The sequence below is a fragment of the Dipteris shenzhenensis genome, chromosome 23 (genome assembly GCF_047967505.1).
Source record: "Dipteris shenzhenensis isolate YYH24624 ecotype China chromosome 23, Dip_SZ_1.0, whole genome shotgun sequence".
NCBI lineage: Eukaryota > Viridiplantae > Streptophyta > Polypodiopsida > Gleicheniales > Dipteridaceae > Dipteris > Dipteris shenzhenensis.
The window spans coordinates 52,881,120-52,905,635 of record NC_141618.1 but is presented as its reverse complement, the minus strand read 5'-3'; the positions used below and the strand labels follow the sequence as shown (position 1 = coordinate 52,905,635).

Sequence of the window (24,516 nt, the reverse complement as noted above, 5' to 3'; positions counted from 1 at the left end):
AGTGCCTCTAAGCATTCATAGTCTTTTGTAGAATCTTCACAACCTTTTGCCATATTATTTACCCTCATGAAGTATATGTTTATGCCCACCAACAATTGAATAAAATAACTATATTGTTCGACCAAGAAGCACCATACATTATGCTACATGGAGATAATAACAAGTCTATGAAAAGACAAGGTTACATTCAACAACGCTCACAAGCCTCCTTGGCTTAATCCAAGGCATTTGCTCCACATGTTTAGTTTATTGGATTTGGAAACCAAATGTCTATGTGATTTTGTTTGTTGTGACAAAGCCCCATTATTTTTTTCACCTTGCCGAAACATTCTTTAATTAAACATTTCTTTGACATATTATGGTCAAGTAACTTCTCCACACTTCCCCAAGGAGTTTTAATCCACTAGCTAATATGCTCGCATGTCAATGCTCCAAGCACAAAGTTAATTGGCCTTTCTTGGATACAAGAGGGTGTTCAATCATCACATAGGGAAGGAGTGGGGCGTTTCTCTAAGAGATCCTTCATAGTGAGGGACCATCTTGATGCCATTAGAGACGGCATTGCGTGACCTTATCTTTATATAATGTGCCCTCTAGTCCCCTCTCCTAGTCCTTGATGAGTTTGTGATTTGACTAACCAAGGAGTTTGTGATTCAAATTCAAAATTTTGAAGATGTGGGACACAAGTGCCTTATGCCCTCTCAAAAGTTTCATTTTATTGCACTTACATAATTTAAGCATTCCCCTCATCGAAGAGACAAAGAAGATGGGTGAGATGGGCAATGATAATAAGGATTCTCATCAAAGGGACTCTACCATCTTACTTGTGGTAGTTTTGTGGGAAAACATTCCCCCCCCCCCCCCCCCCTTTTTTTCCCCACGAAAAGAGTGAGCTCTTGAGGTCAATGACTTGTGAAGCTTTACATGGTTGACAATGAGATAAAATCCATATTTTCACCTGAACATTATGATAGTTACCTTTTCCCACCATGTCTTGCCTTTATTCCATGGGATGTGAACACAAGGTGGATAAAGACTGGAGGCATCCATGCTTGCCCATGGTGGATTGAATGCATCTGAGCCAAAGGGCTGGACGTGGGTGCGCAATACATACCCCTGTCGACCATTTACCCCAACATCCACATAGTGGGCGACATCAGGCCGTTGGACGAGTTCCGACACTGTTGCAGTGATGGAGCACATGTGCGTGTGAGACGAATGCTCCTATGTGCATGTGAGGCGTGCCTCGGATCACCCATGGTTAAAGTAACTCACCCATGGTTAAAGTAACTGGGAGTAATTGGGAGATTGGATGTGGATGCTATAAAGGTATAGGAGTCCGTGACACTGTGTGGCCACCGAAGAGGTTTGTCTGATTGTTTACCAACAGTGAAGCTTCACCACCCACTCTTGGCCTTTGTTTTTTTGCATGCACCTTCAAAGCTCTGCATTTTCTTCGATTTGTTCGCGCTCTTTTGCCACTCCACTCTTCATTTCTATCGCTTCCCTCTCTATCCCCTGCCTCCATAGCCACCAATTACTTCTGCTCGCCCTTCCTTTCAACATGTCTTGCTCTCTCCCTTCTGCCGTTTTCAGTATCCCTTGGCCAAGTTTGTTCATACCTTAGAAAGCTTCTTCGACCTGCCCCTTTTGTCGCGCATTGTAGATTTTCCTCCTCACGAACTTAGATCTACTTACGGTCCCAATCAGTAGGTTTTGCCTGACATGGCTATGCATCCTGGAACAGCCGACGTTCTAGGTACCGTGATTTCAGCTGCGCCTTCGGTTTCGGTAGCAGAGGAAACTTCGAAGAAAGTGAGAAAACCCTATACTATCACGAAATCTAGGGAGAGCTGGACGGATCAAGAACATGACAAATTCCTGGAGGCCCTTCAGTTGTAAGTGCCAACATCTTTGTGTAGTCCCCTGGTAATTGATGTTGAACTGAATACCAAGGAATGCGTTGTCTGTAGGAACATCTTGTTGAAATTTAGAGCCTGACATACTCCTCGGGGTCGAGGGAAATATTTCACGTAAAATGCAGAGCGGTACGCCATGGATTTTGGCGTCTGTTTTTAATGCTTAATGAATTGCTATAGGACATGGTATTGACGTTCCCAGTGTTCCAGGGTTGAGCACAACGATTAAAATGAAGGTGCGAAAGATTCTGCAGGATTGAGGCTCGTTTTATCAGTTAGACAGGTTAGGAGGGAGGACCTGGTCACATGCTAGGGCAGTTGCGTCGTCTTGCTCCCGACTAATGGATGGAATGATGGACGGACACTTGTGATATTTTTATCGACAGTTCCCACGAGACTTAACGCGTCGTAGAGACAACTGTCTATGACTGTTTGGCTAGACAGTGAACAGTATGCCTTTTCAACTTACAGCTCCTGTGAGACATAGCCTTTCATATAGAGAATTCTGTGAGGAAGAGACATAGATCCTGCGTATGCGGATGCCCTCCACTGTCTAGCCTCTTCTGATGGAGTAGCCTCTTGTACAACAAAATTCTGAATATGTACGATTGGAGTCTTACAAAGGCATATATATAGCTACCGTACTCATGGAAGAGTGCAACAGCGGGCATATGCAAGAGATGGAGAAATAGCCTACTAAAATTTTTCCACCTGCCCTTCACTATAATCCTCTAGCGGCCTCTCCATTTACCCACATAACTGCAATACACGCAGGTGTGCTTGGGCTGTCCTATTACACCTCTTTTTTTTTTTCCCCCTCTCTATTACACCTCTTTAACAATCACCCTTTTATGAAAGGACATATGCCTCTTTAACAAACGGACACACCCCTTCATGTCAAGGGACATATAAAGGGACTCGCCTCTTCATTGTAAAATAATATACCCCTTCAAACATACTATTTAAGACACACGCAGTCACCCAAGGGAGACATTGCATCAAGAAGGGACGTACATCCAAGGCGTACATGGAAGGGATTATACTTGTTCTTGAAGGGAGGCCAAACTTATCACCCTTTCACAAAAGGATGTACCCCTTTGCGAATGGTCATTGCAGGAAGAGGTTTATGTCCTCATGGGGAGCTAATTAACGGGAAGGTTGATGAAGGGGTCGAAAAGAAACTTGACATGCAACGTTCTACGTGATTCTATGGTGGTGACTTCTTGTCTTCTTGAAGAGTGCATCTCCCCGATCGGTTCCTGAGCTCTCCATGAGAGTTGGTGGTGCTGCGTCTTGGCTGGAGAGGATGGCGACTCTTGGAGGACCTTGATGGTCGTGACTGCTGGCTATTCTATGGTCGATTATGTTAGAAGAGGTGTGAGTGCTTTAGGTGGTGTGTAAGCTCCAACAAGTCGGTAGACCTGAGGAGATTTAGATGAGCTTTAGTAGGTATGCGTGTCGGTTGTGTGTGTCGCTCTTGAGAGTGGAAGACTTGTGAGCCTTTGTGGTTCTACTCCATAATCTTGTAAGCTACACCAAACCCGGTAGGGGTGAGTAGCTGTGTCTTGAGTCTACAGTCCATACTGTGTGTGTTTGTGGTCAAATAAATAGAAGACATTTTTCTCTTGTCTATCATTTCATGTGAGGAATTTATCATTTTATGTGGTGATTAATCTAGCACTAAGCTAGCTTGCATCACTGATTGCCAACAGTTGGTATCAGAGCGGCGTCTAGGTCCTGAGAGTTGAGGTGTGCGTGAGGATTAAAAGAAAAAATTCTATCATATGTTGAGGTGGTCTACCCATACTGATAACAAATCATAGTTGTTCCTCAGAATCTCAAAAAGCCGGGAAGTAGAGGTCCTAGGAAAGAAAAAGCGTCATTGGATGTGCTTGCTGAAGCGTGTTTTCGTGTTCTGCTAAATCCATTAGGTCTTGGTGATGGATACAACAAAGAAGGACAAGAACGGAGGAGTTCTTGTGATTTTCAATGGCAAGTATTTCGTGTCCTGGCAACTTGCTACACGATTACTGTTCATGCAAAAAGGATTATGGGGAATTGTAGCAAATACAGAGAAGAAACCCAAGGGTTATGCATTGGAAGCAAAGACGAATGCATGGGAGATGAAGACCGAGAAGGCTATTGGCTACATGGGACGAGATCTAGGTGCTGAGTTCTTCGACCATCTTGATATGAAGGTCAGGGTATCAGAGAATTGGCAGATGCTAGACACTGTTTGGAGTACGCATGATACACGCCAAAGCTAATCTCAAGCAGGAACTATTTGATCTATGCATGCAAGAAGGCGAGACACTCGGAGTGTTTTTGAACAGGATGCAAGCATTGCTAAGGCAATTAAATGAGCTTGGAGCAAAAGTTGAAGATGAAGATAAGAAGGCGATACTGCTCAAAAGTCTACCAGTCGATCAGCATGGAGAAGTTGTACGTATATTGTGCATGGATGAGGAAATGGATTTTCTTGACTGTGTTGGAATGTTGGTTAGCGAGGAGAAGCGTAATAATGCATCTCTTTATGATCCAAGAGTATATGCAGTAACTGATAAGAAAAGATTCTCTCAGAAGAGGATTGAGTGCTTTAGGTGGTGTGTAGGCTCCAACAAGGTCGGTAGACCTGAGGAGATTTAGATGAGCTTTAGTAGGTATGCGTGTCGGTTGTGTGTATCGCTCTTGAGAGTGGAAGACTTGTGAGCCTTTGTGGCTCTACTCCATAATCTTGTAAGCTACAACCAACCCGGTAGCAGTGTCTTGAGTCTACAGTCCATACTGTGTGTGTTTGTGGTTGAATAAATAGAAGACGTTTTTCTCTTGTCTATCATTTCATGTGAGGAACTCATCATTTTATGTGGTGAGTAATTTAGCACTAAGCTAGCTTGCATCATTGATTGCCAACAGTTGGTATCAGAGCAGTGTCTAGGTCCTGAGAGTTGAGATGTGCGTGAGGATTAAAAGAAAAAGTTCTATCATATGTGGAGGTGGTCTACCCATACTCAGAACAGTTGTTCCTCAGAAGCTCAAAAAGCTGAGAAGTAGAGGTCCTAGGAAGGAAAAAACGTCATTGGATGTGCTTGCTGAAGTGTTTTTTCGTGTTCTACTGAATCCCTTTAGGTCTTGTTGATGGATACAACAAAGAAGGACAAGAACGGAGGAGTTCTTGTGATTTTCAATGGCAAGAATTTCGTGTCCTGGCAACTTGCTACATGATTACTGTTCATGCAAAAAGGACAATGGGGAATTGTAGCAAATACGGAGAAGAAACCCAAGGGTAATGCATCGGAAGGCTACATGGGACGAGTTCTAGGACTTGAGTTCTTCCACCATCTTGATATGAAGGTCAGGGCATCAGATAATTGGCAGATGCTAGAGACTTTGTTTGGAGTACGCATGATACACTTCAAAGCTAATCTCAAGCATGAGCTATCTGATCTACGCATGCAAGAAGACGAGACACTCGCAGTGTTTTTGAACAGGATGCAAGCATTGCTAAGGCAATTAAATGAGCTTGGAGCAGAAGTTGAAGATGGAGATAAGAAGGCGATATTGCTCAAAAGTCTACCAATCGATCAACATGGAGAAGTTGTACGTATATTGTGCCTGGATGAGGAAATGGATTTTCTTGACTGTGTTGGAATGTTGCTCATTGAGGGGAAGCGTAATAATGCATCTCTTTATGATCCAATAGTATATGCAGCAACTGATAAGAAAAGATCTACTTGAGATGCTCAAAAAGATAGAAAATGTCATTACTGTGGTAAAGATGGGCATATCGAAAGATTCTGCTATACTAAGCAGCGTGATGAGATCCTGAAAGGTAAGGACAAAGAAAAAGTGTTAGCTGTGAACGAAGGTGGCAAAGAAGAATCTGTTATGATGGTTGAGGCAGATGTTCTTAAAGACCAACATTGGGCTTTCTAGTAGAAGTATTTGTGAGCAAATCAGTTCTCTGTGTCTCAGTGCGAGTTTGTCTTTTTGATTTGGTCATAGTATTTTTGATTTGGAGCTCTTTGTGAGCATTGGCAGCTCATACACGGTACTCTTTGTGAGGTGATGAGCTCTCAATCTCCAACAAGGTTGGTAGACCTGAGGAGATTTAGATGAGCTTTAGTAGCTATGCGTGTCAGTTGTGTGTGTCACTCTCGAGAGTGGAAGACTTGTGAGCCTTTGTGGCTCTACTCCATAATCTTATAAGCTTCAACAAACCCGGTAGGGGTGAGTAGCGGTGTCTTGAGTCTACAGTCCATACTGTGTGTGTTTCTGGTCGAATAAATAGAAGACGTTTTTCTCTTGTCTATCATTTCATGTGAGGAATTCATGATTTTATGTGGTGAGTAATTTAGCACTAAGCTAGCTTGCATCACTGACTGCCAACAGTTGGTATTAGAGCGGCGTCTAGGTCCTGAGAGTTGAGGTGTGCGTGAGGATTAAAAGAAAAAATTCTATCATATGTCGAGGTGGTCTTCCCATACTGATAACCAAATCATAGTCGTTCCTCAGAAGCTCAAAAAGCCGAGAAGTAGAGGTCCTAGGAAGGAACAAACGTCATTGGATGTGCTTGCTGAAGTGTGTTTTCGTGTTCTACTGATTCCCTTTAGGTCTTGGTGATGGATACAACAAAGGACAAGAACGGAGGAGTTTTTGTGATTTCAATGGCAAGAATTTCGTGTCTTGGCAACTTGCTAAACGATTACTGTTCATGCAGAAAGGATTATGGGGAATTGTAGCAAATACCGAGAAGAAACCCAAGGGTAATGCGTCGGAAGCAGAGAAGAATGCATGGGAGATGAAGAACGAGAAGGCTATTGGCTACATGGGAAGAGTTCTAGGTCCTGAGTTCTTCAGAATCTTTTGATATGCACATCTTTACCACAGTAATGACATTTTCTATTTTTTCGAGCATCTCAAGTAGATCTTTTCTTATCAGTTACTGCATATACTCTTGGATCATAAAGAGATGCATTATTACGCTTCTCCTCACTGCGCAACATTCCAACTCAATCAACAAAATCCATTTCCTTATCCAGGCACAATATACGTACAACTTCTCCATGCTGATCGACTGGCAGACTTTTGAGCAATATCGCTTTCTTATCTTCATCTTCAACTTTTGCTCCAAGCTCATTTCATTGCCTTAGCAATGCTTACATTCTGTTCAAAAACACTCCGAGTGTCTCATCTTCTTGCATTCGTAGATCAAATAGTTCTTGCTTGAGATTAGCTTTGGAGTGTTTCATGCGTACTCCAAATAGTGTCTATCAGCGTGATGAGATCCTGAAAGGTAAGGACAAAGAAAAAGTGTTAGCTGTGAACGAAGGTGCCAAAGAAGAATCTGGTATGATGGTTGAGGCAGATGTTCTTAAAGACCAAGATTGGGCTTTCTAGTAGAATGCTCTTTGTGAGCAAATCAATTCTCTGTATCTGAGTGCGAGTTTGTCTTTTTGATTTGGTCATAGTATTTCTGATTTGGAGCTCTTTGTAAGCATTGGCAGCTCATATACGGTAGTCTTTGTAAGGTGATGAGCTCTAAATGAGCATCGATATCTTCGTGGAAGTTTTTTTTTGATTAAGCTCTTTGTGAGCTGACGACTATTTATCTGTTATCTCCCCATTTTGGCCGACGGGGGGTATGTAGGAAGAGGTTTACGCCCTCATGGGGAGCTAATTAATTGGAAGGTTGATGAAGGGGTCAAAAAGAAATTTGACATGTGGTAGAATTACATGCAACGCTCTACGTGATTCCATGGTGGTGACTTCTTGTCTTCTTGAAGAGTGCATCTCCCCGATCGGTGCATGAGCTCTCCATGAGAGTCGGTGGTGCTGCGTCTTTGCTGGAGAGGATGGCGACTCTTGGAGGTCCTCGATGGTCATGACTGCTGGCTATTCCATGGTCGATTCTCTTAGAAGAGGTGTGAGTGCTTTAGGTGGTGTCTAAGCGCCAACAAGGTCCGTAGACCTGAGGAGATTTAGATGAGCTTTAGTAGTTATGCGTGTCGGTTGTGTGTGTCGCTCTTGAGAGTGGAAGACTTGTGAGCCTCTGTGGCTCTACTCCATAATCTTGTAAGCTACAACAAACGTGGTAGGGTTGAGTAGTGGTGTCTTGAGTCTACAGTCCATACTGTGTGTGTTTGTGGTCGAATAAATAGAAGACGTTTTTCTCTTGTCTATCATTTCATGCTAGGAATTCATCATTTTATGTGGTGATTAATTTAGCACTAAGCTAGCTTGCATCATTGATTGCCAACAGTTGGTATCAGAGCGGCGTCTAGGTCCTGAGAGTTGAGGTGTGCGTGAGGATTAAAAGAAAAAATTCTATCATATGTCGAGGTGGTCTACGCATACTGATAACCAAATCATAGTCGTTCCTTAGAAGCTCAAAAATCCGAGAAGTAGAGGTAGGAAAGAAAAAACGTCATTGGATGTGCTTGCTCAAGCGTGTTTTCGTGTTCTAGTGAATCCCTTTAGGTCTTGTTGATGGATACAACAAAGAAGGACAAGAACGGAGGAGTTTTTGTGATCGAAGTCGGAGGATATGGTGGACAACAAGGGGGAGATACTCATACCAGTAGATGGAGAGGAGCTCGAAGCTTGGGAAGAAAGAGATGCCCACGTCTTGGCATTGATCACAGGGACTACGATGGACTATGTTCTTCCTCACATCTAGATGACCGACGCGTCAGTAGAGGCGTGGGCCATTCTGAAGGATCTGTGCGAGACAAATAACACATCCCGGATCTTGCTTCTTTAGCATCAGCTCTACAACTTGGATATGGATGAAGGAGATTCGGTACATGACCACTTGACGAAGGTCAAGGTGGTGAGGGATCAACTAGCATCGGTTGGTCAGAAGGTGGACTCGTGCCAGTTGGCCTTGATGTTACTGAGGAGGCTACCTCGAAGTTTCAAAAGCATCGTTAAGACTGTGACAGTAGGACATAGGACCATACCTTTGACTTTTGAGGAGTTTGGTGCATTACTGCTTTAGGAAGAAGCTAGGGAGAAGCTCTACAACAACGACAAAATGTTAAGGCGTTGCTAGCAAAGGATTACGTTGGCAGAGGGAAGGGCAAGCCTAACGGTGGCAAGTCCAAGAAGGATGACTCTGATGACGAAGACATTTCCAAGAAGCAGCAGAAGAAGAAGGCCTTCTATTGTGACATGCCAGGCCATTTTGCGAAGGATTGCAGAAAGAAGAAGGCGGATCAGAAAAACAACAAGGAGTCCGACTCAGATTTAGAGGGTCACACAAAAGCCAAAGCTAATGTGGTAATTGAAGAACTGTTCCTGGTGACATCTCCATGTGTTACTGAGGTACGATATGTCGCCCTAGAAACCACAAGGAGTCAAAAATCTTTGTGAATGTGAAGGACAGCATGGAGTGCTTGGAAAGTTCGAGGTGCGTGGCTGTTGATACTGACACGAGAGTGGATTCCATGGAGTTCCCTAGGGTTTCATGTTTAGATGGATGCTGTAATTTAGAAGGGGGCAGTACAGGATTGCACAGGTTATCGGTATGTGCCTCGATGATGTGCATGGTTTGCTTTTAGAGCAAATACACAGGCAGTACGACGATTTGGGATGTACTTCATGTTCTTAATTTGAGCCTTTATAGCATCCTGTGGAGAGAATTTGCTCTTCATATTTCTCAGGTAATGCGAGATTGGAAGGAATGGGCCTTCTTCGAAGGTAGAAGGGAAGTGTGGGTGCTTCTTCAGATCTTGAACACAGTTTGCTGGAAGGGGATTGTAATGAAGGGGAAAAGGGGGCAATTTAGAGGACCTTTAGAGGCCTCTTAGGTGGGAAATGTGGAGGGACTATATAAGTCCCCATCCACCCCTATTTGTGTATTTTTTTGGATGTGACATTTAATTTTATTCACTCTTTCACCTCCTTCTTGCTACTTGCTCTCTCTCTCTCTCTCTCTCTCTCTCTCTCTCTCTCTCTCTCCTACCCATACCAGCAGTGTTTGGCAGGTTTCGTTCATGAGCCACAAGAGGATACTCCGAGCACGGAGGCAAGAGCAAACTTCTTCCTCGGCTGATCCCCCTCAGAGCTCTATCATGGAGTTCTTTCAGCTAGATCACATGGAACCCCATGAGACGAGGCCGCGACATGACCGTGACCCGATAGTTCAGATAGAGGGTCGACACACAGATCACACTTGGGGACATCCCCTCCTTGTTTAGAGTCGGAGCCCGACCGACGGGGGTCACAATAGCCCTGGTCAGACGCAGAGCTACGACCAGAGACGTGCTAGGACCACACCTCTAAGTGGCCTACAACACTCTATTGCCGACTTCATGCCTTCACCGCCTCATCCATCCTGATATCTTGCTGTTGCCGATGATGATGATATTGATGACGATGCTGAGATGTGGGAGCGACGACTTGACGAAGGTCAAGGTGGTGAGGGATCAACTAGCATCGGTTGGCCAGACGGAGGACTTGTGCCAGTTGGCCTTGATGGTACTGAGAAGGCTACCTCGAAGTTTCAAAAGCATTGTTAAGACTGTGACAGCAGGAGAGAGGGCCAAACCTTTGATTTTTGAGGAGTTGGGTGCATTACTGCTCCATGAAAAAGCTAGGGAGAAGCTCTACAACGACAATGATGACAAGGCGTTGTTGGCAAAGGATTACGCTGGCAAAGGGAAGGGCAAGCCTAATGGTGGCAAGTCGAAGGAGGATGACTCTGATGACGAGGACACTTCCAAGAAGAAGTAGAAGAATTGCCTCTATTGTGATATGCCTGGCCATTTTGCAAAGGATTGCAGAAAGAGGGCGGTGGATTAGAAAAACAAGGAGTCCGACTCAGATTTAGAGGGTAACACAAAAGCCAAAGCTAATGTGGTAATCGAAGTACATGTGTTATTGAGGTACAATATGCCGCCCTAGAAACCACAATGGAGATGTCTGATATTGAGATGTGGGCCGACGAGGAGTCAGAAACCTTTGTGAAGGATAAAGACATCATGGAGTGCTTGGAATCTTTCAAGTGCATGGCTGTTGATATTGACGCAAGAGTTGATTCCATGGAGTACCCTAGGGTTTCATGTTTAGATGGATGTTGTAATTCAGAAGGGGGCAGTACAGGATTGCACAGGTTATTGGTATGTTCGTTGATGAGGTGCATGGTTTGCTTTCAGAGCAAGCACACAGGGAGTACGACGATCTGGTATGTACTTGATATTCTTAATTTGAGCCTTTATAGCATGCTGTGGAGAGAATTTGCTCTTCTTATGTCTCAGGTAATGCGAGATGGAAGGAATGGGCCTTCTTCGAAGATAGAATGTCACTACTTGCGGCATTGTCCTTAGCGGAAGAGTGAGAGGATTAGTGAGGGAGAAGGAAGCAGACTTTGCGGCCGTCACTTCTATTGGTCTAGCCTTTCTTGCCTTCTAGTAGCACAAGAGAGGATGTGTTGTCGGCATGCATTCTAGTTCCAGATGGAGGATTGCTTGCTTGTTTGTGGCAGCGGGAGTTGCTAGACAGATGCGGTGGAGGAGTTTTGTTCGAGGCAAGCTTCCAAGAGGACCTGGAGCCACGAGGAGTTGTTTGTGCTGATTCAAGTGGCCGTATGTATACGAGTATGTTATTGTTTAGATGTGATGACCTGATAGACCTAGAGAGGGTTTCCTTGTGTTCTACTTTAGCTATTGTCTGCTGAGCTGCTAGAGATCGGGATGGGTTAGATGATTGCCAGTGTGGGAATCCAGAGACTGGAGATTGATTCTGTAAGAAGTTGCATGTCCATTGTTTCTTGGAGCATGGAGGTTCCTCGATGTGGAGTTACTGTAATAGTTTGGGCTTGAGAGGGGGGGCATTAGGAGGGGCTGGGTAGCTCTGTGATACAGTGCCCATGCATGGAAGCAGACCTTGCACTGGTATAGAGTGAAGGTGTGGTTTAGAGTGTAGTGTTGTCTCTGGAGTCTAGCTTGTCCGAAAGGCTTCTGTCCTTGTGCCTCTGTGTAGGTATTGATCCCTCTCTCTAGTACAGATTCGTAATCTTGGCCAGTGTGGCGCCAATCATGAGATTGCCCACGATGTTGAAAAATTCAAAATTCCTATCAATTAGTTCATCCCCACTTTGGAAGTTTGCCCGATTAACATAAGTAGACAGTTATACGATTAATGGTCCCCCCTCTCTGCCCTTAACAACGAAATTGAAGGTACGCTCTCACATGCCTGCTCCCCCAAAATTCTCTCTCATGGCAAAAAAACCTCACTGTGGTATCTCCCTCCGTTCGCAGCTTCCTTGCTATCCTCCCCCTTCCTTTCCCTGCTCACTTCTCTCACTTCCATCGCTTCCTTTCAGCCCTTTCCTCACATGAGCCCTCCCTCCCCTTTCGCCTCAATCTTTCATCATCCTTCCTCCCTTCTTAATTGTCTTGATTCCTTGGCTGTGCGTTACCAGTCCCTCTACACTTCCTGCTTCCCTCTCTTCCTCCAACTTCCTCTGCTTCGGAACCCCTTGCTTTCTTACTTAAGTTTTGCCTGTTGATCGATCCCTTCTGGATGCGATGACCTCTAGAGAGCAGCTCTTCGTTTGGGCTGCTTGGTGTTGGTCTGGGCAGCCGAGTTGTTTCTCTCTCCTTGCCTAAGAAAAACTCGCGGCTCTCTAAGGATTACAAGGAGACTTAGCTTGACCGGAGTAGGTAGTGACCTTATTGCATTAGAGGAACATCTTTTCCTTCTTCATCGCTCTAGTAGTACGCTGCAGGGGCAAGGCTGAGCAGTGGGGAGAGGGAGGGAGAGAGAGACACTTGTGTTGAGTGAAGGGGGAGAGGGGCAAGAGAGGCCGAGTAGAGGGAGGGAGAGAGAGGTTTGAAGGTGGAGTGAGGCGTTCTTTCACAAGGGGAGTTGACTCAGAATCAATGCGGAGGTAGAGGGGTAGAGAGTGGAGGGGAAAGAGTGGTGATGGTTCAGGGGAGGCAGAGTTGGCGGTGAGGGACATGGCTGAGAGCTTAGGTTAATTGTGTTAATTTGGTGAGGCAGCAGAGTAAGTTAGGTTAATTGAGTTAATTTTGTATGGGGTGAGAACTAATTAATCATTTTTTGAATTTTCAAGAGCCAGTATATCCATGTGATCGTCTTTTGTGTATTGGTAGTACTCCAAGCAGGGGGGAAGCCGTGGCATACAGCATGGTTGAAGTTTGAACATCTGCGCCAAGATCGGGGCCAAGATCTCCTGCCCATGTGCAAAACGGTTTGGAGCCCCTCATGGTTTTGGGCTCTCCATGTGGAGTTGACTCAATGCAGCCCTCACATTCCATTTGGTAAACAAGATGGATATGGTGGGCTTTGGCAGGGAGGACATATCAGGTGGTGCAGTGTCTTGGGCATGGGCGAGGTTTCTATCATCTCCAAGGGAGGTTGATAACTCATGAGACAGGTGGCTTGCATAGATCGCGTGAAGGGCATGTTAAAAAAAGTATCTGTACATGGGTGGTAGGAAGATGGTGCCTGTGTTTGGCGTTAACAGTTGAGATGCTAAATGCCAGGTAGGAATGGTTTGCGCGGAGTTGGGGGGAGCGATTGTAAAGTCATGCACAGAGAAAAGTTTTAAGCTTTCTGTGGAGCTTTAGGCTTGATTCTTTGTGGTGATTTGTCTACTTTCGTATACGTGCTCACACTCCTCTATAGGGGGAATTTTTACCTCTAGTTAGAGGGGTTTCCCCCCTTAGTGTTAGGTCTTTATGTAAGAGGTATATAACCTCGTGTTTGAATTGTACTTTGTAATGTTACCTTTTCCATTTTGTAATAGGATAGTATTTTGGATAGAATGGAAGGCATGAATGCAAGGATAAAAAAGCCCATCGGTAGACGGTTTTGGAACTGCTGTTTCCAGCCTTTTTTTTTGGGCCAAATATATAGGTATATTGGCGGGCTGCTCATGGACTGGATTTGACCAGATCTGGTCGGCAGTCGGGTCGGCCTTCTGGTCTGCCAGATCTACCAGGTCGGCCCTCATCTCTCCTACAAGTCATCTAGTACTCTTGTGTTGAGTGTAGTTTGGAGAGAGTGTGAGGCTGTCTTGTGTTTCTTCCACTGCAAGCTTGCTGCAGCAAGCAGACCTTATTTCTCTAGACTGTCACTCCTAACAAGGCCAAGCTGGCCCTGAAATGGCTGACCAGTTTGCAGGGACAACCCTAGATATTGGCCGACCCCTGCATCTACAGCCAACCTATCAGCCACCCCAGGCCGACCAAAACAGGGCTGAATTGGGCCTGATGCCCTGGTGGCAGATTTCCCTCAGCGTGGGTGCATTCCAGGGTGTTCCTGGCTCGATAGAGCCTCCGAAGTGCTGCCCATCCATGGTGCCTATCTGGCAGCCAGACCTCATTGATTTGTACCCACATGGCAGCCTATGATGCTGCACCCCTGGCATCTTATATGCTGCTGTCATGCCAGCCATCTTTGGCCCAGATCACCCACGGCAGACTGATTCACTGCCCATGATGCACTCCTTTTTTGCAGTAATCTTCCCATGTGGGCAATCTCATAGTCCAACACCTCTCTCATCCTCATCTTCTGACTGTCCTGAAGATAGTGATATCTTTGCAAGAAAGTTAGCCACCTAATACCTAACGTAGGTATATCAAACGGTATTTGATGTTGGGAGGCACCCCCAGTAGATAAAACCATCCACATTGAAATCTAATGGTCTGAAACTTTGCATTGGAACAACTTCAGGCTAGTCAACAGCCAAATCTCAATACATTTAACCTTTGAGGTGAACTTTTGTAATAGCAGGAGTGCCTGGTCTCTAGTCCCATAGATCCTGTGTGGTCTCAAGCAGACTTTAATAGAATCATATCATATCATATTGAAGAAACCCTAGAAACCTTGAGATATATTATGGGTTTCCTTCCATGTTGCCAATGTCTATATAGCCAGATAAATTTGTTGCCCTAGGATAGGAGAGCCACTAATCAGCCTATATTGGCAAGAAAAAATCATACAATCTAGTGTGGGGAAGAGGCATATGATACACTCATAAATGGATGGACGGAGATGCCGTGGCACCACATCCTTAGGAACCTCTTTGCTTTGTTTATGGCGGCCTAGGGATCGCTTGGGCATGCTTTATAGAGTCTGATCCATTTCCAACCAAGTTTGTGTACTCGAAGTGTGGGTGCTGAACGTGAAATCACACTTGTGAGAATTCTGCTGGTGCTGCATGTGTTTTACTTCCTTTTCTGGTAAGATGCAGGCCTCCAGGAGTCATTTGGGTTAGTAAATAACCAAGAGGCGTTTCATTGTTTGTGTGTTTCCCACCTGCTTATGTTGAACTGATCTCTGAACAATCAGATTTAGTACTTGCAGTGAGGCCCTGCAACAATAGTGCGTAGGCTACAACTTTTCTGCTGAAATGGGATTTGATCTGTCCCTCTGATCTGTGCATGTCAGGTGTTGGCAGAGTTTTAAACTACTGTAGTGGTTCAACATGGTCACATAAATAACCACTCTTCATATGCTTTAGAACAACAAAAATTCTAAATTTGTATGATTGGACTTATTCTAGTCTTACAAAGGTATATATATATATATATACTCTTCATATACTTTAGGAGGGAGTTTTACCGTATTTGTTTCATTCCAAATTTTAACGTTTATAATGTTGCATTTACAGGTTTGATCGGGATTGGAAAAAAATTGAAGCGTTTGTTGGCTCGAAGACCGTCATTCAGGTAAGTTTCAAACTTTTTATGGTTGATCTGGGGATGCTACTGATCTAATAATATGGGGCGCCAGGTCTTCTAGTTGCACTCACTAGGAGAATCGACCAGTAACATTTGTAGAGCTGATTGTTGTTAGCCCTTTGTACTTGCCTCTGTTTGGAATCGAAGTATTTCATGCTAGTTTCTCCCTTAGGAATCCTTTGTATTAAGGTTCAGAGATGGAAAGCATTGCATATTTGTATTTGTTTCGCTTGCTGTTGTATGCCCTTGATAGCATGGAAGTGGACTCATTTCGACATGTATTTTGTAGATTCGAAGTCATGCACAGAAGTATTTTTTGAAAGTGCAGAAGAATGGTACAGGGGAGCATGTACCACCACCTCGTCCAAAACGTAAATCAGCGCAACCTTACCCACAGAAAGCTTCTAAAACTGGTATCTTACAGAAACTTGACCGATGGGTTGATGTGACTGAACATAATGCCTGAACCTCTGTACATTTTGAATCCTAGTTTCTTTTGAATTTGTTTTCGATTGGGATGCATATCAGCTCGTTCCTTGACGTTGCTAATTTGAAAAAGGTGCGCATTGCTTTCTTCAGCGCTTGTGCCACAGCAGGTTTCTCGAGGTAGCACATCTAGAAGCCAAGCAGAACCCACGTATGCTGCAAGGGTACAGCCCTGTGCAGTGTATAGCCCCCCTGTCTCTTCTTCTGCAGCTATGCCAGCTTGGGTTCATCACATGGGTCCTCCTGGAACAGGATTCATGACAAAAGGTAAGCGAGTTATTCTAACCTTTAGGGGAAATATATGGTATTGTATTCAGGTTACTGGGTTTCTGACTTCAGTTGTAAACTTTGTTTTTTGTAAAATGATTTTGTATATTTATCTTGCGTAGTTATCGTTGGATGTTTTGACAACTTATGGCTAAGTCAATCAATCTATTTGTTACACTGAAATACTCAGATATGATTCTGTGCTCCAATTTTCCAAGCAGGAATTGCAACAGCAGGACTTGGATCCAATAGTGTGATTCTTGGAAAGGATCAACTTGATAGCAATGGTGGAAGCTCTCCTTCCAGATTTCAACAGCAATTGGTATCAGCGCCTCAAGGAAATGGGGAAACTTATCTTCGAGGTGTGCTTGCTCTTTGTGGTCTTGTGCTATTTCATCAATTTGACATCACCTTTTGGCCTGACCAAGACTTAGATAATATCTATTTGTGGTTTTGCTTCAATCATCTGACTTCTGTCAATTTGTCACAATCCATTTGCATATGTTTTACTACATCTTTTGCAAGCCTCAAGAAAATGTGTGCGCATGCGCATGTGTGTCTGGTTGTTGTACTGTGCTGTACCATTTGATTCTATGAGCACTTTGTCATGAATGTCTTTCCCTATTTCCGAGCTTCTTTCTATCGGTCTCTTCAGGATGCTCATTCCCATAGAGACCTTCCTCTGGCCCAGTTAGAAGTCTTTTATTACTGCTTCTCGTTTTGAGTACTAGCTGATCTACTTAGGGAGCTATGAATGTACATTTTTCTGAATGAACTCTCTCTTTTACAAAAGAAGTGTGATTGTATAGAGGCACCGGGATGGGACCCCAGCCATGCTCATGACAGATCAGACATAGGATCTAGCTACCTGAGATAGACATGATGCACAGCCCCAATCCCTGGCTTATAAATCTAGATGTATTTATAAATCTTGTTTGGGTTGGGAAGTCCAAGTTTTAGTAAGCAATGGGTTTACCCAAGAGATTTGGAATCTTTCGAAACCCGGATGGCAGCTTAAGCTTGGGTACTGAAAAGAACATGAGTGTAGCTTTGCTTACTAAGTTATCTTTGGTTTTTGATGTTCTGATTTACTCATAATTTTGTTTACAGTCGCATACAAACTCCCTTCGTTCTTTTGCTGCTTGTATAAAAAATTTTAATTTGTAAGATTGGTTATCTTATGAAGATATACATATTTTACAGCTTTTGCTCCTGCATGCACTACATATGTAGAGGTATGCTGGGCATCTCTAGTTATATGGAGTGTTCTGATCATTGTTGGAGCAGAATCAAGAGAAAGGGAGAAAGCAACCGGTTGTATTGATCAAGCTCTCACAAGTGGAGAAAGAAAGAAAGAAGGGAAGTTTATTAAAGTCTTCGAAAGACCGAAGGGATTACGAGACTGAAAAAACCAGATACAATGAGCTGATGGTGGAGCCTCTAAGATTGCATATGCCATACATAAACTAAACACTAGTACAAAGTGGCTGAGCTGCAGTGTGACGTCATGGTGGTGGACTTTTGTATGTTGTCTGAGGAACCAAGTCCAGTGGTGGCTGAACATGGATAAGGTGGTATCAATAAGAGTATGTGAAAGAGGCACACAATAGAACACGTCTATCTGTAGGGTTTGAAAAACCCAAAAGAATGATTACACAGTTAATTTTTAAAAACGTATCCAATGCGTCCGCAAGCTACCCTAGCTGAGCTGAGATGAGTACTAATCAAGGAACTGAGAAGATATTAGCGTGGTGTGGGTGGTCGTATTTATTTCTGGCCTGGCCCTGTGTGGGTGGTCAGATGTCATACTTCAGAGCTTGGACCTGTGTGGGTGGCTCCAGTGATTCCTTTTGTTACCTGGTGCTTTGTAAGTGGTCTCATTTTAATGTTCCTGATTTTAGTTCTTTGCCATGTGTGGGTAGCTCATCCGCATCATGTTTTGCTCCCCTACTCGGTTTAAGGGGGGAATTGTAGGAACTTAACCATCATATGAGGACCTAGTTAGGTTTAGAGGCCACGCCGTTGCAATGTGGCAGTGTTAGTGCATGCAAGGTCGTGACGGTCCAATAAAACTCAAGTTTTCAAGTAGTGACACCCTCGAGACCACTTGGTACTATTTGATCAAAGAGAATCTCAAAATTAGCACCGTATAATAGTGCCTCCATGTTTTCGAGACATGGATGATGGCATAGAGTTCTTTCTCATGTTTTTTTGAGCTGGGTCTAGTTTCTTGCTTTCAACATAGCACCCTTTCTCTACCACTTGCATTGGTTTCAATTATTAGGGTCAGTCACTCTCAAAATTGGGGCAATTGCTAATAATAAGAAGAAAGCTTCTTTGAGCTTCCTTAATACAAGTAAAGGTACTTCTTTTTCTCTTAATTTGATCCATAATAGGCATTGCAATCTTAGCATAGTCCTTGACAAAGCTTCGGCAAAACCATAAAGATCAAGGAATATTTGAGGTTCTTCTAGAATAGTCGCTCCAAAAAAAAAAGCTTCAACTTTATATCGATCCACGTTCCTTAGAGATAGATACTTGACTTCTTTATAAAAGAAGTCACACTTAGATTGTTTGGCATATAACTTACGTTGTCTGAGCAATTTGGAAAGTAGCTTCAATAGCTCCAAATGCTTGTTCTTCTACTAACTGAAGATAAGAATATCATCCAGAATGACAACTATAAATTTGCTGAGATAAGTTCTAAGCACACTGTCCAGCGAAGTCATGAACATAGCAGGAGCATTCGTTAACCCAAAAATGCATTACCTTAAAATGAAAATGACCTTTACAGGTTCTGAAAGCAGTTTTGGGTACATCATCAGGATGAATCCTTACTTGATGATACCCAAAACATAAATCAACTTTATTAAGCAATTATGTCCTGCAACCGATCAAGAGCTCATCAATGCGAGGCATTGGATACTTATTTTCAACTGTTACCTTCTTAATGTCACGATGATCTACGCATAAACACATTGATCCATCTTTCTATGTAATAAAAGAAGTGGCGCAGTCCACTGGCCTGAATCTGCCCTTCCAATTGGTCTTCATTGTCGTTTCACAAACCTCTGCACAGCTTATGCAGAGCCCCTTGTCACCACTCTAATATCAATGTTATAAGATTTTGTAGAAGCATTGACTACTTAGCTTGATAGGAGATTCACCACCTGGCCTCGGCAGATCATCCAAAGGGCAGATGACTAGAAACCTCTGAATACACCTACTGTTACTCTGACACCCAGTGGTCACTTATCTTTTTTGACAGTTAATAGACTTTTGTGCACACGTTTTGAGATTTGAGAGTAATGTGATCTGAGAAATCCATTATTCTGCTGCTGGGATTAGTGTTGGTGTATGCTGCACTAGTATCTCTGACATGTTGTAACTCTGTTAACAGGTGCTTATGTACTGACAGCTACCTCTACCAAGAGAAGTTGGTCAGGAGACGCCTCTGGACAGAGAATAAGACGGGACATTTGATTGTCTTACTACGTAGGTGCAGTTTGGATGGAAATAAGTCTCTATTAGCTTTGGCATAAGGCTGGCCTTTAGCATTTTTGAGTCTGTCCTACACCGCTAGAGCTTTGATTGACACATAGTACAAGAATTTTTTGGATGAACTTATGGAAATGCATCTGAGAGTATGCATGTGTGTACTTGTGCTTTGTTGATGATCCATACCTACTGTTGGATACTGAGTTATGGCCGGCCTATCAGCTACCAGCTACGCTTACCATCAAAAGTTGCTTAGAACATTGATGTTTGGGAGAGAATAAGGTGTAAAACCTTTTCTTGTCTTCATTAACAGTTGAGAAACTTCGATCAGCCTTCTTCCTTAGTTGCTAGCCATTAGCGCTGGGGCTGTTTTACATCTCAACACGGTATAATGATCTTTGTATAAAATATGCATAAGCGTGTGAAAGTATATGTATGTGTATGCATGTGAGGGGCATGCATATGTGGTGATCCGCAATCATTGTCGGGTAGTGAAGTCAGTGGGATATCTTTGTATTTCCATGCATGATGGAATGTTGGTTTGTAACGTAGGTCCTAAGTACTGCCTGTCAAGAGGATACAAACTCCCCTTTTCGATTCTCTCATATAATCAGTTCACGGATCATCTGAGAGTCCATACAAACTCTCTTTTTGAGGGTGTTGGAAGTTTTCTTTGGAAGGAAAGAGTCCCGTTGGTAGCCTTGAAGCATTGTGCTATGGAGCATTATGCTAGAAATATTCTTACTTTTAAGAGTGTCAGCCTCTTCTCAATAGGGACAAGTCAAGTGCGATGCTTAGTGCTGTTCTATTTTCCATTTTAATTGTTAGCTGGCCTGCTGCTTCTTGGGTTCCTTGTTTTGTTGCCAAGTGGGTTGTTTGTGTGTGTATACACTCAGCAGTTGAAGGGTCAGATTAAATTATCTGAGCCAGTTTGCGGTTTGAAATTTGTGATGTGTCTGTGCCATTTAGCAGATCAATTATTGTATAAATGTTTGTCTAGCCGGACTGAGTAGTAAAATGTAAAGGAAAAGCTTTCCATGATACTGAGAAATACTTCATTGTTCTTTTTCAGCAATGCCGGACTTTGCTGAAGTGTACGGGTTTATTGGGAGTGTGTTTGATCCGACTATGGACGGTCACCTTAAAAGGATGAGGGAGATGGCACCTATTGATAGAGAAACAGTAAGCATATGACTGTGTACAATTAATTTTAATTGCAATGTACCGTTGTTTCATTCATGCGCATGAGTTTAAAGACAATGTGCAAATGCGATGTGGACCTGTCAGCATTGACATGCTGAATAAACTGTCACCCTGTACCTGTGCCTTTTATCGCATAGATTATTATTAACTAGATATGGTCATGCTAACTAATGCGTGCATATTGTAGACAGGTTATATCTTTTTCTATGCAAGAATAACCTTTTGGTGGTGTTTGGCAGGTTTTGCTTTTAATGAGAAACTTAACAATAAACCTTTCAAGCCCGGATTTCGAAGAACATGTACAGTTACTCTCCCCTTTTGAGGAACTTTTCATGCATCATCTGTCTCCATAAGGATGGCCCTTTCTTGCATCTAGAGTGACATTTCATCTTCTTGTGGTTGTTTGATGAACAATCAATTAAGTCATTAAGCTGGACTTCTCAGGAAATCTGTGTAGGAGGGTGATTCAAAAACTGATTTGGAATCTTTGCAGAAGCTTTTTATGTCAGTTTATGATATGAACCCTGAAAACACAATGCCTGGAGAAGGAACTGATGTGAAAGACCACACAGGAGGCGTAATTGCAGCTTCCCAACCTAATCTGGTATGCTTACATCTGTGAATCAAGGACTGTAATCATTTCTAAGCATTGCTTGCATTTAGACGGGAGTAGAATGGAGAGGTAATTTTCACTGGTACAGAATTATACAGCATGTGATGAGAGGAAAAAGGGTAACTACTCCATTCTGATGTTTTGAACACGAGAGAGGACACGCGACAGAATCACAAGCAACGTGATGGCCCCCTGCCCAATGTCTAATGCAGTGGAAGATCATTAATATGCTTCTCTAATAGCTAGAATCATTTTATTGACTACAGGATGCTGGTGATGGGATACCTTTTTCAGGCCAACCAGAACCACCAGAAGTAAGTGAGAATACAGAAGTGGTCTGTGAATCAGAAGCTCAGGAACATAAATCACTTATACAATTCTATCATGAGGGTGCAACTGATCTTCCACAGCAGTGCCATCCGTATGATGGGGGAGGGGAAGAAAGAAATAATACAGCTGATGTGCAAAAACCCTTCGATAGCAGACAATTGTTGCAGCTTCAAAAAACACCACGTTTGATACTAGCACAGTGCACAGTCAGAACACCAGGACTCGTCAAAATTTCTTCTGGATTGGAAGCTCAGAGTTTAGGGAAACAAAATGGTTCATTTGAAGCAGCTGGAGAGGATGATGGAGTAGGCGAAGGCGTGGATTTGTGGTGGTCATAAATTCAGCTCCTATATGAATTTCTGTGGCTGGATGTCACTGGATTGTAGTCTGGCTTCTGTTGATATATTCAGAAAGGTCTTTCCCTGTTTGATACATATCTTAAAGCTTGTATTATAAGCTGTAAAATCAGCATTTCTTTTGACCTGCTTGGTCTTGGAGAGTGTCTTATAGCATGCGGTGTAGCTTGTGGGGCTATCTGGTACCTTAAGAAGAGACCAGAGTTTTCTCTTCTGTATATTTGTAGAATTCCATCTTGTACAGAGAAATTTGTACGTGATTGGGTAATGCTGTGTTCTAAGTTGCTGTACATCTGAATTTTATTAATATAATGTTGATGCCAATGCTTCTTTCTCGCATTTATAATGAGCATGAAATATTATTTTGTGTACTAGAGCTTTTGTTCATCACCTATACAGAAGGAAAAATATTGTGCATTATTCAAGATCAAAGCTCCTTCAAGCATGGCTTGTGGTTCCACCAATGCTCCATTTGTTACTTTCTGGAGCAGAAATGGGGCTTTGGTTCTTGTGGGTACTAGGTAACTTTGTTGAAACCTTGGGTGGGAAAGATCTTTACATTCAAATACACACTAGTCTGCAGAATGACCTACCTATATTGCATGGTATACATGGATATCTCCGCATGGGCATACTTGAGTTTCTCTCCAAAGGATGAAGTTTGGGAGTCAATCATTAGCATCATTGCTTGGAATATCTGAGTAGTTTAGTGATGGGGGGGTAGCAGACTCCATCTGCAGCCACCCTTGTCGACTTATGGCATGATGTCATCTAATACCTTGTGAGCCACTTGGGAACTGGGTACGGAGGGGTCTAATAAGACCTTTGAAAAGCGGGAGCATTTCTACAAGGCATGGCTTGCGGTCACTTTTTAATTCTCACGGATTGAGGAATCTGTCGGTTGTATACCCCTCCACTGTCGGTTGTGTGCATTATTCAAGATCAAAGCTCCTTCAAGCATGGCTTGTGGAACCACCAATGCTCCATTTGTTACTTTCTGGAGCAGAAATGGGGCTTTGGTTCTTGTGGGTACTAGGTAACTTTGTTGAAACTTTGGGTGGGAAAGATCTTTACATTCAAATACACTAGAGTCTGCAGAATGACCTACCTATATTGCATGGTATACATGGATATCTCCGCATGGGCATACTTGAGTTTCTTTCCAAAGGATGAAGTTTGGGAGTCAATCATTAGCATCATTGCTTGGAATATCCGAGTAGTTTAGTGATGGGGGGGTAGCAGACTCCATCTGCAGCCACCCTTGTCAACTTATGGCATGATGTCATATAATACCTTGTGAGCCACTTGGGAACTGGGTACGGAGGGGTCTAATAAGACCTTTGAAAAGCGGGAGCATTTCTACAAGGCATGGCTTGCGGTCACTTTTTAATTCTCACGGATTGAGGAATCTGTCGGTTGTATACCCCTCCACTCTGCTTGTCGGTTTTTGAGATACTCTAGGCAATGAGTTGGGATCTTATGAAGCAGGTTACATAGTAGCCAGCTGTCTTTTTTTTTGGGCCTAAGTGTCCCCTGATCTATATCAGCTTTTCAAAGTCTTTAATAGACACTTTTTAATGTGGAAAAGATATGTACACATCTGATAGTGATTTACAAAATGGAGGTGGTGAACAATACAGGCGATTAGTTTGCTCACATCTCTATTCATCTCACCCTCGTAAGCATGGATGGTCATGTTTTACACGTGGATCTGTGTCAGGAAACCTGTCGACCACAATTATATCCTGCCAGCATGCAGCTTTTGTCCATGGATATCTGGTTATGCCGTGTTTTTCATAGGAAGGAGACATGTATAATTGGTTTTGGTACTTTGTGAGGACATTCATTGATAGTATAACAAGGAGAGGTTCTACTTCTTGACTTTAATGCGAGGATGAGGGATACATTTTGGACTTTCAAGAGGATGTCATCTGCTTCACAATGGACAGTATAGCACATGAGTTTCAATGTCGCTGACACATGATGGATCCTTAATCACATAGTATGGGAGATGCTTAGTGGACGTGTGCACTCTTCATGGATGATTGAATATAATGGTCAACATGGATGCCAAATATAAGAGAAATATATGTGTCCATATGGAGGTGACCACTATGTTGTGGGGTTCTCTT

General features: G+C 43.2%; 1 protein-coding gene across 2 annotated transcripts; it reads left to right on the top strand.

Annotated features, from left to right (window-relative positions):
* Positions 1-1,359: 1,359 nt before the first annotated feature.
* Positions 1,360-22,686, top strand: LOC147887550 (protein REVEILLE 8-like). 2 transcript variants are annotated; one of them, XM_087394458.1, is made up of 9 exons: positions 1,360-1,898; positions 15,562-15,619; positions 15,921-16,044; positions 16,211-16,384; positions 16,606-16,746; positions 20,955-21,064; positions 21,325-21,384; positions 21,579-21,689; positions 21,965-22,686. In XM_087394458.1, exons 1-9 carry the CDS (start codon positions 1,726-1,728, stop codon positions 22,364-22,366), a joined length of 1,353 nt encoding a protein of 450 aa, XP_087250584.1. In that variant the 5' UTR covers positions 1,360-1,725; the 3' UTR covers positions 22,367-22,686. The 2 variants fall into 2 exon arrangements, with proteins under 2 accessions (XP_087250584.1, XP_087250585.1); XM_087394459.1 differs by having other exon boundaries at positions 21,993-22,158.
* The last annotated feature ends 1,830 nt before the right edge of the window (positions 22,687-24,516 follow it).